Below are 11,840 nucleotides of genomic sequence, written 5' to 3' on the forward strand. Positions count from 1 at the left end.
AAAAAAAAAAAAAAAAAAAAAAAAATTTGTTTTAATATAGTTTGTGTCCCACGATAACTTTTGAAATTGTGCAGCTACAGAAGTGATTCTGAGTAATACTGTAGTGGTTTGATGTTTGAAAAGATTTAATCTTAGATTAACTAGCATTTAACACATTTATTAAAATAGAGTTTTTTCATAATCAAATATATAGATTGCTAAATTCTCCAGACCCAAGCCCGGCTAGATATTCTTATAAAATGCAGGTGATATTTTTCCTTGTGTGTAAATCCACTGTTGGAGGGTTTTTGTTTTTTACAGTTGCAGCTGATAGCACTGAATTGATTTCTTCCAAAGGAACTATTGACTTAGTTATAAATAAATCTTTTAAATACTTCATGCAGTGAAAATAGCTGTGTATTTGCATTGACATCTAATTGTTCCATTCTTGAAAATTAGGTTTTTCCATTTAGAAATACTGTGTTAGAAGTAAGGAATCAATATTTTATAATGTCTTTTTGTAGAGTTACTTATTTGCTTTGTGGTCAAAGATCACTTATATTGAGTATTCAAACAAAGACTTTTTTCCCCTTATTAAAAACGATTGGGTAGGGGATATGTGGGTCATAGGCTTGCGTCTTCTCTCAGTTTGCAGTGAGTGTTCATTCCATAGTGCCTTCTGTTCTTGATGCCAGCGATACAGTGGCAGACAAAGTCATGGAGCTTACGTTCTAGCCAAGAGGAACAGTCAGTAAACAAAATAGTAAATACACAAATTCAGGTAGTATTATGAAGATACATTTTGCTCATTTCTGAATAATGAAGGAGGAACCAGCCATGTTATAAGCTGAGGGTAAAACTTACTAAGCAACGGGACTAGCAGGTACAAAGGCTCTAAAAAATACAGCATTTTTGTAGTGCAGAAAGATTAACAGGGTTAAATCATGGTGATGGAGAGAGGGGTAGGAGATGGTTGAAGGGGATGCAAAGCTAGATCTGTAGGATCTTCTGTTGTGTGATAGGTGTTTGCAAGAAATAAAAGTAGCTGGCATTCTTCAGAGGCATTCTTAAGTAGGTGGAGGTCATAAATGATGTGATTTATATTTTTAAAATATGATTCTGGCTGCCGTGCAGAGAACACACTGTATGGGGCAAAAGTGAAAGATGAGAGACTGGAATATTGCAGTGTTAGAGGTGACACTGGACTTAGTTGTCAGAGTAAGGAACATTTTGGAGGTTTGCTGTTGAATTAGATGTGACAGATGAGGAAAAGAAGCAAGGAGAACCCCATTGCCCAAGCAACGGGGGTTCAATTATGGTACTGTTAACTGAGAAGATGATAGAAGAAATAAGTTTAAGTGGAAAATATCAAAAATTTTATTTTGGATGTTAGATTTGAGTCTATAAGGGCTTTGCAGATCATACTACATAGGTGGTCAGCAGCCATAACATCTGTTTAGAAGTTATTTATTAGGATTATGTCATTACATTAATTTTTAATCATCCATTCTTTTTATTTTCCAAGCTGAATGCTCTAGTTGCACCTAAAATTCTTTAGTCACAATTAAGATGCCTATAAAATCTCTACTAGCCATCATCTTTAAAGGAAACAATTCTGAATTTTACAATACAATAAACTTGATTATTCAGACACTGATGATTTTTTCATCTGGTTGTCCTTGACCTTTGCTTTTATTAACACCTCCTGTTCTGTGCTTGTAATGCCAGCTGCTCTGTAGGCTGACTCAGGAGGATCATTTGAGGCCAGAAATTTGAGACCAGCCTTGGTTACATAATAAGACCCTGCCTCTTAAAAAAAAAAAAAAAGGGCTGAGCATGGTGGCTCAAGCTTGTAATCCCAGTGCTTTGGGAGGCCAAGGTTGGCGGATCACTTGAGGTCAGGAGTTTGACAACATGGTGAAACCCCGTCTCTGCTAAAAATGCATAAATTAGCCAGGTGTTGTGGTGCATGCTTGTGGTCCTAGCTACTTGGGAGGCTAAGGCAGGAGAATCACTTGAATTCGGGAGGTGGAGGTTGCAGTGAGCCGAGATCACGCCACTGTACTCCAGCTTGGGCAACAGAGTAAGACTCCATCTCAAAAAAAAAAAAAAAAAAGCTGGTCATGATGGCATGCTCCTGTAGTACCAGCTACTTGGAAGGCTGAGGCAGAAGGATCTCTTGAGCTCACGAGGTCAAGGCTGCAGTAAGCTGTGGTTACACTACTGCATTCCAGCGTAGGTGACAGAGCAAGACTCTTGTCTTAAAAACAAAAACCTCCTGCCTTCTCTTGGGGGTAATTTCATTGCCTTTTAGTGAAGTGATGCATAACTAAGATTGTTGTCTTGCTAATTGCTAGCATTTCTGGGAAAGGTTTGATACAGGAAGTTGAAATAGGTGGATAAAGTTTCTATTAACTGTGAATTTCAGTTATTTTATCCTGGTGTCCCACTAATTGGATTGAATTTGAGAGTAGATGAGAGCAGATTTAAAAAATTTTATGGAGTGTTTAACCTCTTTCTAGGAAAATCCTACATATTTCCAGAAATTTCATGTTGAGGAAATGAAAATATCTTTGGTAAACTAGTAAAATTTCAAATTGTGACAGTGTTCTTGATAAGTAATACTTTTTATGAAATATCATAAAGAGCTTTAAAAGTATATATTGACAAGTTTATCTTGTTTAGTTCAAGTAGCAAAATACTAATGCAGTGTAAATAAATATAATATGACCTTTGTTTTTCCATTAATGAAAAAGTTCACACTTTTAATTTCTCAACAATACATTCTGTAGTTAAAGCTTAAATATTATCAGAGAACGTGAGATTGAGAAAATTAAGTAGATATAGAATCTCTTTTGCTTGTTTTTATAGCATATTTTAGGTAGTCTTAGAATATAGTTAAGTCTGTGTACCACTTTAGCCAAGTAAAGAACAGCATGTTACCACCTACTTAACATGTCTTTAATTGCAATCTCAAAAATAACTAGACAAATTTAGACAAATGGTATTGCTTAAGATAAGACATTAGAAAGGTTATTGGGTTTTCAAATGTGTATAAATACAAATATAAACATTTATTTTAAAAAATAGATTACTAATTATCAGGCATATCGCTTTATTCAGTAATGAGGAAATGCAAAAATTGCTCCATATGAACATGTTCATGTGTAATAAAGTACAGAACATTGGAACTTGAAATGACCATAGTTAAAGAGTATACGGTCTCAAAATATTTCATCATGACCCACCTACCAGAATATTTAACTAGAATACTTTTGCACTTTCCTTTTTAAAAAGAAATTGCCAAGTATTAGGAAACCATTTGCAAGAGATGTCTTTGTTAATTAAACATATCTGGTTGTGTTCTGGTTTCTTTTTTCGAGATGGAGTCTTGTCCTATCACCCAGGCTGGAGTGCAGTGGCGCAATCTTGGCTCTCTGCAACCTCCGCCCCTCAGGTTCAAGCGATTATCCTGCCTCAGCCTCCAGAGTCCGGAGTAGCTGGGATTACAGGCACGCGCTACCACGCCCAGCTACTTTTGTATTTTTATTAGAGACAAGGTTTCACCATGTTGGCCAGGCTGGTCTCAAACTCCTGACTTCAGGTGATGCACCTGCTTTGGCCTCCCAAAGTGCTGGGATTATAGGCATGAGCCACCATGCCCAGCCTGGTTTCTTTTTTTAAAATTTTTTGAAATTCTAGTTCCATGGTCTGTCTAGTCAGCTGAATTTCTTACCCTTTCTATATTTCTATGTAATTTTAGTTGAAGTTTTAGAATAATGTTCTGGAAGACAGGGAATTTTTCAGTGATCTTCAGAAATAGATTCTAAACTTTTAGCCACAAACACTGTAATTAAAAAGTTTCTGTTGATTTTTAACTCTATTCAGTTAACAATGATTACATGAGGTTTTGCTCTTGTGCTGATTTTATTATCTGATCAGTAATCCAATCTGAAAAACGAATATTTTAAATTGAACTAAATTATGTATTTGAGAAAAGAGTACAGATCTCTAAGATGGTAGTCAGGATTTTTTTTCTTAAAACAGAATCCATTTAATAGAGAAATGCAGACATTTTCCCTTTAGTGAAGCGAAGTTCTAAATTCTAGGTTGAAGAACTGTTTGGTTTTAAGTTGTATATTTTATGTAAGTATATCAGATACATGTTTATATACATAACTATTTATAAATATTCCCAGAATCCTGGCAACTACTTATCTGATTTGGGTCCCTACAGTTTTGTGCTTGCCAGAACATCATTACAAACGGAATTGTACCGTTTTCAAATTTTGTGTTTGGCTTCTTTTACTTAGCATAAATATTATGATATTCAACCATTTTGTTGCGTGTATTAGTATTCCATTCCTTGTTACTGTATGAATATACTACAATTTGTTTATCTATTAATTAGTTGATGAGCATTTCAGTTGTCTCCAGGTTTTGATGATTATGAATAGAGCTGATATAAACATTGACATGTAAAAAAAAAAAAAATTTATATAAATATATAAAGATTCCTTGCTTTAAAATTGCCCTTTTCCCCTGTAAAAATTCTTAAGGTGTAAACTTATGCAAAGCAAAATATTTTATTTGAAGATATTTATTACAGTAAATAAGCATCCTTTGAAGTCTTTGTTGGACTCAAACCTTCGGGTTGCTCTGCCCACCACCAAAAGTGCTACTTGAAACTTAGAGTTTCTGAGAAATCTTTGAAGTAGATTTGATGCAAGATATGTAGAATGATTTGTAATGCCTTCTTGAGAAGACAGGACATAAGGAAAGTTTTTAAAAGTTAAAATTATACATGCTATGAAAGTCTTAAAGTGATTTTTAAACTGATAGATTATAAATCTCTTTTTAAAAGTAGTTTTTCTTGACTTTTTAAAAACCTTAACTAACATTATACTATACTGTTTTACTCATCACTACTTTGGATTTTAATTGCTACACAGTACACCTATTACAGCTATCCCTCATTATGACAGTTTCCTTGATAGTTGTTGAAATTGTACTGATTCTATAAAATATGCTTAAGATGGCCTCTTCACGTTAGCAATTGCAAGGAAAAATATTTATCAAATAGTACTTCAAAAATAAACAAAAACGGTCCTATGAAATGCAATTTATTTGATCTAGAGTGTGAATGAGTTGCAAGGACTGATGTACATATTAGAAATAAACTGTTGGGCAAAATGCTGAAGAGCTATATTTTCAATAATAGGTCTTTTTTATAGCTATAAGCAAATTATATATAAATGTTGGTGGTACCAGAGCATTGAAAATAAAACTTGTTTGTGATAAACGTCATCCCTGGTTCTCTATCCTAAAATGTAACTGAATCATAATAAAGTGCTATTCATCTGCAGGTGCATTGCCTCTACTTAGTTAAAAGATGGTTGAAAGGACAGGAATTAGTAGCATGTTGTATTAGCCTTTTGTAGTGTATTTTGTCCTAAGCATCTTAATTTCCCTGTTTTGAATGCTAAGTAGCAAGGGTCTTGGTTTAGAACTAATACCCATCATGCATGTAAACGGTATGAAAGAGCTGCTTAGTAAGTTAACACAAAGTGTTCTTGTGTCAGTCCTTGTGGAAATAGATACAATACAAACATTACAGCTGAACTCACGGCAAACTCCATTAAGTAAAAACCTGGCCTCATTGTTCAGGAAAAAGTTTGAATAGAATACAAGCTCATTTTGTTGAATGTAATGTCAGGCTTTTAGGGACTGTATTGAGGGATAAGGTTTTGTTAAGTTGAGACCAATTCATTAAGTTTTATTGCCTGGTGAGAAGCAGCAATACTTTATTGTAAGACTTCATCAAATATTCATGGTTAAAGAGAAGTAGTAAATGTATTCAATCAAGTGGTCTTTTGGGATTTTGAAAAGGATTATGAAGTCTGCTCAGCTGATAACATTGATAGAGGTTGTTTAACAAGGGTAATTTTAATCTCCGAGTTTAGTTTTGTTGTCCAGTCTTGTCTCTTTTTTACTGTCACAAATCCAGGTCTGTAAGAATTGTGTCACATTCTAAGGATGAAAGAATGATATATCCATTCATATAATTTATGTTATTTCCTAAATAGGTATATTTTTAAATTATCATCTTAGTTTGAGTTTGGCATATGAGGGAAATGTGACCCATCTAGATTGCTATTCATTTGGTCTGACTCTAGCCTTACCTCACTACCTCTGGTGATCTTTTCATGTCTTGGATAATATGATTTCTTTGACACATATAAAATAATAAGCAGCCTTTTGCCTTGGCCAGTTCAGACTCTCATGAAGGGATATAGTCAGCATTTTCTACATAACGGAAACGTCCATAGCATTGCCCTTATTATTGTACTTGGTATCAGATTACCTGCCTTATTTACTTTTATGTTATGCTCATCTCAGTTTTGTGTGATATAATTTGTGCATAGGAAGCTCATCCTTTTCCAGTTCACTGTGTGTTTACTTCTTTAGTTTTCAACTAAAATTTTATAATTTGTGTTGGTTTTGTCAATTTTAAAGAAATTAACCATATTCAACTTAAAGTTGAATTTGTTATTAATTTTTTATATCCTTTATTTTTTAGGCAGATGATGTTGAGGGCAAAATTAGACAAATCATTCCACCTGGATTTTGCACAAACACAAATGATTTTCTTTCTTTACTGGAACAAGAAGTTGATTTCAAGCCATTCGGAACCTTACTTCATACCTACTCAGTTCTCAGTCCAACAGGAGGAGAAAACTTTACCTTTCAGATATATAAGGTAAAGATATATCTAAATATTTATTGAGTAAAGTTCTTCTTTTTGCCTGAAACCTGTATGTAGTTTTGTTGTCAGTGATTTATTCTAACTGCAGTTTTAATCAGCATTATAAACAAAGATATATTTTGTGTGTATGTCTGTGTCTGTGTCCACATCTTAATCTGAGATTTCTAAACATTTTCCCACAGGATAATTTTGTGTTCTGCAGACTTTCACTTACCTTTGTGATGAGTTTCACCTGACTTTTTCTGGCTTTTTCCCTAGGCTGACATGACATGTAGAGGCTTTCGAGAATATCATGAAAGGCTTCAGACCTTTTTGATGTGGTTTATTGAAACTGCTAGCTTTATTGACGTGGATGATGAAAGATGGCACTACTTTCTAGTGTAAGTACAGTTCTAAAGCAACAGTAGACCTTATTACCTCCACAAAGCCAGCATTTTAATTGTGGCAGCCCAATTATTGGGACAGTATAATGATATTTTTCCCAGGAAAGAAAAACTATTGTTTATGAGGCTTGAGTTGTCCTTCATTATGCTTTGGGAGACCTTGAGAATAGAGCTGAATTAAATGCTGTTGTCCGTTAGGGCCCTGAATGTAGGCTTAAACAGTAAAATGAGCTTTGCCTGTGTTTTCTTTTACTCGCCACCTATTCATCTTTATAATAGGCAAGTGCACTGAAGTGATGTAAAGAGGTCTGATTTATCCAAGTTGCTGCACACCAATTAAGTGAATTGTACATTCAGAACATAGCAGGTGTACCCATTGGGCCCTCACAGAGTAGCTTGCTGACACTGAAAATTCAGTCAGAGAATGGAAAAGAAAATGGACACTGCATGGGAGCGCGACTGTAATTGACCTGCTTGGCTTTCTGTTTTATCTGCAGATTTGAGAAGTATAATAAGGATGGAGCTACGCTCTTTGCGACCGTAGGCTACATGACAGTCTATAATTACTATGTGTACCCAGACAAAACCCGGCCACGTGTAAGGTAATTGGCAGTATAACACGTGCCTTGTCTTTTATTTCAGAAGAAGGAACTGCTGAAGTTTCCAATACTTGTTATAATAGTGTTGATTTGTTTAAAAAAAAAATCACTATTATTCATGGACTATGTACTGATTTATTTCATTGTTCCCTTTGAAACGGTGTAGAAGATTAAACTAATTTTGAGTATCCTGATAATTTTTGGGTATCTCAAAGGTGGACTGAAAAAAGATCACACAAACTTTAAAGTGTTTGTAATACTATAGTGATTTGCAAGTTTTAAACTGGTCATGTTATGATATTTTAATTTTAAAATAATTTCTTTACTGTAGTCAGATGCTGATTTTGACTCCATTTCAAGGTCAAGGCCATGGTGCTCAGCTTCTTGAAACAGTTCATAGATACTACACTGAATTTCCTACAGTTCTTGATATTACAGGTATGTAAAATTTGATTTGTTACTGAAAGAGCCTTTCTAAAAAATGTCTTCTTACTGATTGATTGTATTTTTGTCAGAAATAACTATTTTAAACAGCAACATTTTCCTAGGGTGCTTAAGCCATCTAAAGATGGCTTAAGTTTATGCTTTAAATCATAAGGCTTTGTGGGAATTGGATTACATCCCTAACTGTGAAGTGCTTAATGGAACAAATTGAAGATAATGAGCTGAATATATATGGGGAAGTTTTGGTCAGGCATAAATGTGTTGAAAGTATGGTATAACTTATTTGTTCACTTTATTTGGCAAGCAGTTGCATTATTTAGAGGCAGCCTGCGCTTTAATTTACATGTAGGGTCAGAATATTCTAAACTTTACCAAGAAAAAAAGTCAAGGTAAATACTTCTTAAATAGAATACACATTTCCTAAAGTGTGTGTTTTGTATTCCTAAAATACATGCCTTCACAACAGTAGTAGATAAGGTGAAATGTAGGCCTATTTGTTTTGGAAATGTCTTTCTGTATGGATTAGCCATAGAAGTAGTATTATGAATAGAATGCTTAGGAGAAGGAAAGACAACTTACTCGACTTGACTTTTTAAAAGGAGATGGAGTTTCAGATGAGAGTATGTTAAAGTGTGAACCACCAAAAAACAAAGTGGCCCAAGAAATATTTATGTTATTTTCTAACTTTCACATTTGTTCATAAAATTGCTGATGAAACTGAAAGTTACCTTTTTCTTTTCATGAAAAATATTTTACCAGATAGTTACATGCAAATTGGTATTAAAATGTATTAATCTTACAAGTTTGAATTGGGATACATCTTTGTTACAAATTATAATATTTAACATGCACTAAAATATTAACGTGTTAAAAAATGCTATTTGGGAATTTTGTTTAAAGATACCACCTCCCACCCCCTCACCCCACCAAAAAAAAAAAAAAAAACACCGGAAAACTGGATGTGAGACTGGCAACACATAAATAAGCTGGTAAGCAGATTGTTTCATCCCTTTTTATATAGACTAGTAATCCAAGGTAAATAAAACTGAGGTTGCTTCAGAACAGTGAACTGATCTGTAGAATAATAAACTGGAGGGAAAGCATGTTGTTTTTAAAAGGGAGTTCCACATTTACAGAGGTGCATTATCTTTTCATCTGACTTTCCTGCTACTGTTAAATGGGTTGGAAACTCAGGAGATAAAGTAGTAGTTACTAAACTTCGTTTATAACAAAAGTTATAAATTGTTTAAGCAACAACTTCACTAGCTCAATGACTTATAAAATTGTAGAAACATAATACAGACTATGTCACTTCTTTTAGTTGAGCAGAAAATTGTTTAGCTTCTATTGTAGAGCTTAGACTTGCTGCTACATGAAGGGACATTTTTGGTGATTTTAATGTGGAGTTCACATAAGTAGTCTTTGTCTACTCTAGTGGGTAATGTGCCAACAGGGGTTGTTTCTCTGAAGCCTCTTAACCACTTTCTTCTGTCTACTCCAACCAATAAAGTCCTTGATACTTAGCACCAATTAGCAGATAAAGAATTTTATTTCTTAAATCTCAGTGAAGAGTCATCAATAATGGTAGCCTTTATTCATTGGTGTTATTCATTAGAAACTGAAGTCTCTAAAAAGAAAAGACTAAACATGCTAAAGGACTTCTGAATTTGACAACTGGGTATTGGCGTTTATTTTCAGCATTAACATTTCTCAGCATTTAAAAATACTAAAAATGCCTTATCAGCTGTTCTCATTAAGATACTTATTTCTCCTAGATTTCCATACCCAGTCCTTAAAAAACAAAAGAAACTGCAGATTTTTCTACTCTTCTGTAATTTAGTTGTTTCTCTATTCTTGTGTGTGTGTGTTTTTAGCTTTGTGGTTCTTTTGCAGGCTCTGGACCTCCATTTGCAATCCAGAATATTCTTTATATTGAGATGGCCTTTTGCTTACTTGACACATAGCCAGATCTAATAATAATTGAAACTTCCTGTAGATGGCCTAAGTTATATCTTACTTCTGATGGATGGGTGTTTGTGGTATAATTGCCACCCATTTTCATTTTTTTGCACTCAATTTTAAGGTAAAATACCGGCAGACAATTCCTTATATACCATCTGCCTTTTGAAGATGTCATTCTCTTAAGATGTACAGCATTTGAATATATCTCAGTTGTTTAACTTTATAAGTAGAATCAATGATCTGTTTCCTCTGGACTTCTGAAAGGAGTTGCATTTGGCAATAGAAATTGATTCTGGGCTGGAATACATATCAGTATTATTATCTATCAGTAGTACATTAAAAGCTAATTATATTTGTCCTTTAAATGTCCTTTATTGTTCTGGGGTGTGCCATATAGCTTTTTAGAATATTATGTGAATTGTTTATACTTAGGTGATTGTGCTGTTACCTCATTTCCCTTCTTTAGAATATGATTTTTTTATCACTAATATAGTGCGTTAATATGGAGAAGCTTTTAAAAAACGATTGCTAGATGATGTATTAAATTTGGAAAAAACTCAGTTTTTTATTCTGCATATCATTGTAGATTTAAATTCAAGAAAATTTTATCTTTAAATATGTTGCTTATCTTTGTAGCATAGAAACAAAGGAATTGAAGGATGTCACAAATTATTGGGTGTCATCATTTTAAGTTCATTTCAGACCGACACTTTCAAAGGGCTTAAAGATTGAGTGGTGACTTGGTTCCTTATATTAAACTGCAAACAAAGTATTATCAGTCTATAACGGCTTATTTAAAACTGGAAATTTTTTGCATGGTTTTTCGACTTATGTGAAAATTTCAGGTAAAAACGTGGCCTGATTAGTTTTTCTCAACTGTAACTCATTTTCCTATGATACTTATTTCCTAAACTTTTCTGAGGGTATAGAAGTTACTTAAAATTTCACTCAGCTGGGTACAGTGGCTCATGACTGTAATCCCAGAAGTTTGGGAGGCTGAGCTGGAGGGTTGCTTGAGCTCAGGGGTTCAAGACCAGCCTGGGCAACATAGGGAGATTCCTGTCTCTATAAAAAAAATTTCTTTTATTAGCTGGATATGGTGGCACACACCTATATGGTCCCAGCCAGCTACCTGGGGGACTGAGATGAGAGGATTGTTAGACCCCCGCAGGTCAAGGCTGCAATGAGCTGTGATTGCACCATTGCACTCTAGCTGGGGGGACAGAGCGAGACCCTGTCTTAAAAAATACTCACTTTGGGAGGCCAAGGCAGGCAGATCACGAGGTCAAGACATTGAGACCATACTGGCTAGCATGGTGAAACCCCATCTCTACTAAAAATACGAAAAATTAGCTGGGCGTGGTGGCATGAGCTTGTAGTCCTAGCTACTCAGGAGGCTGAGGCAGGAGAATCACTTGAACCTGTGAGCCGAGATCCCACCACTGCATCCCACCCTGGCGACAGAGTGAGACTGTCTCAAAAACACACACACACACAGCCATACACACATACACTAAATGTTATTTTAAATCAATATTAGCAATGCAGTTATTTTTCTTTTTTTCTTTTTTTTTTGAGACGGAGTCTCCCTCTGTCCCCCAGGCTGGAGTGCAGTGGCACGATCTCGGTTCACTGCAACCTCCACCTCCCGGGTTCAAGCCATTCTCCTGCCTCAGCCTCCCGAGTGGCTGGGACTACAGGCGCCCA

General features: G+C 34.9%; 1 protein-coding gene across 1 annotated transcript in view; it reads left to right on the top strand.

Annotated features, from left to right (window-relative positions):
- Positions 1 to 11,840, top strand: part of HAT1 (histone acetyltransferase 1) — a 78,427-nt gene that overhangs the window by 37,214 nt on the left and 29,373 nt on the right. The window contains exons 5-8 of the mRNA XM_011945945.1: positions 6,560 to 6,739; positions 7,004 to 7,125; positions 7,626 to 7,730; positions 8,059 to 8,165. Of these exons, the coding sequence (XP_011801335.1) occupies positions 6,560 to 6,739; positions 7,004 to 7,125; positions 7,626 to 7,730; positions 8,059 to 8,165 (514 nt within the window). The remainder of the gene's footprint in view (positions 1 to 6,559; positions 6,740 to 7,003; positions 7,126 to 7,625; positions 7,731 to 8,058; positions 8,166 to 11,840) is intronic.

This window comes from Colobus angolensis, unplaced genomic scaffold (genome assembly GCF_000951035.1).
Source record: "Colobus angolensis palliatus isolate OR3802 unplaced genomic scaffold, Cang.pa_1.0 Scaffold247, whole genome shotgun sequence".
Lineage (NCBI taxonomy): Eukaryota > Metazoa > Chordata > Mammalia > Primates > Cercopithecidae > Colobus > Colobus angolensis.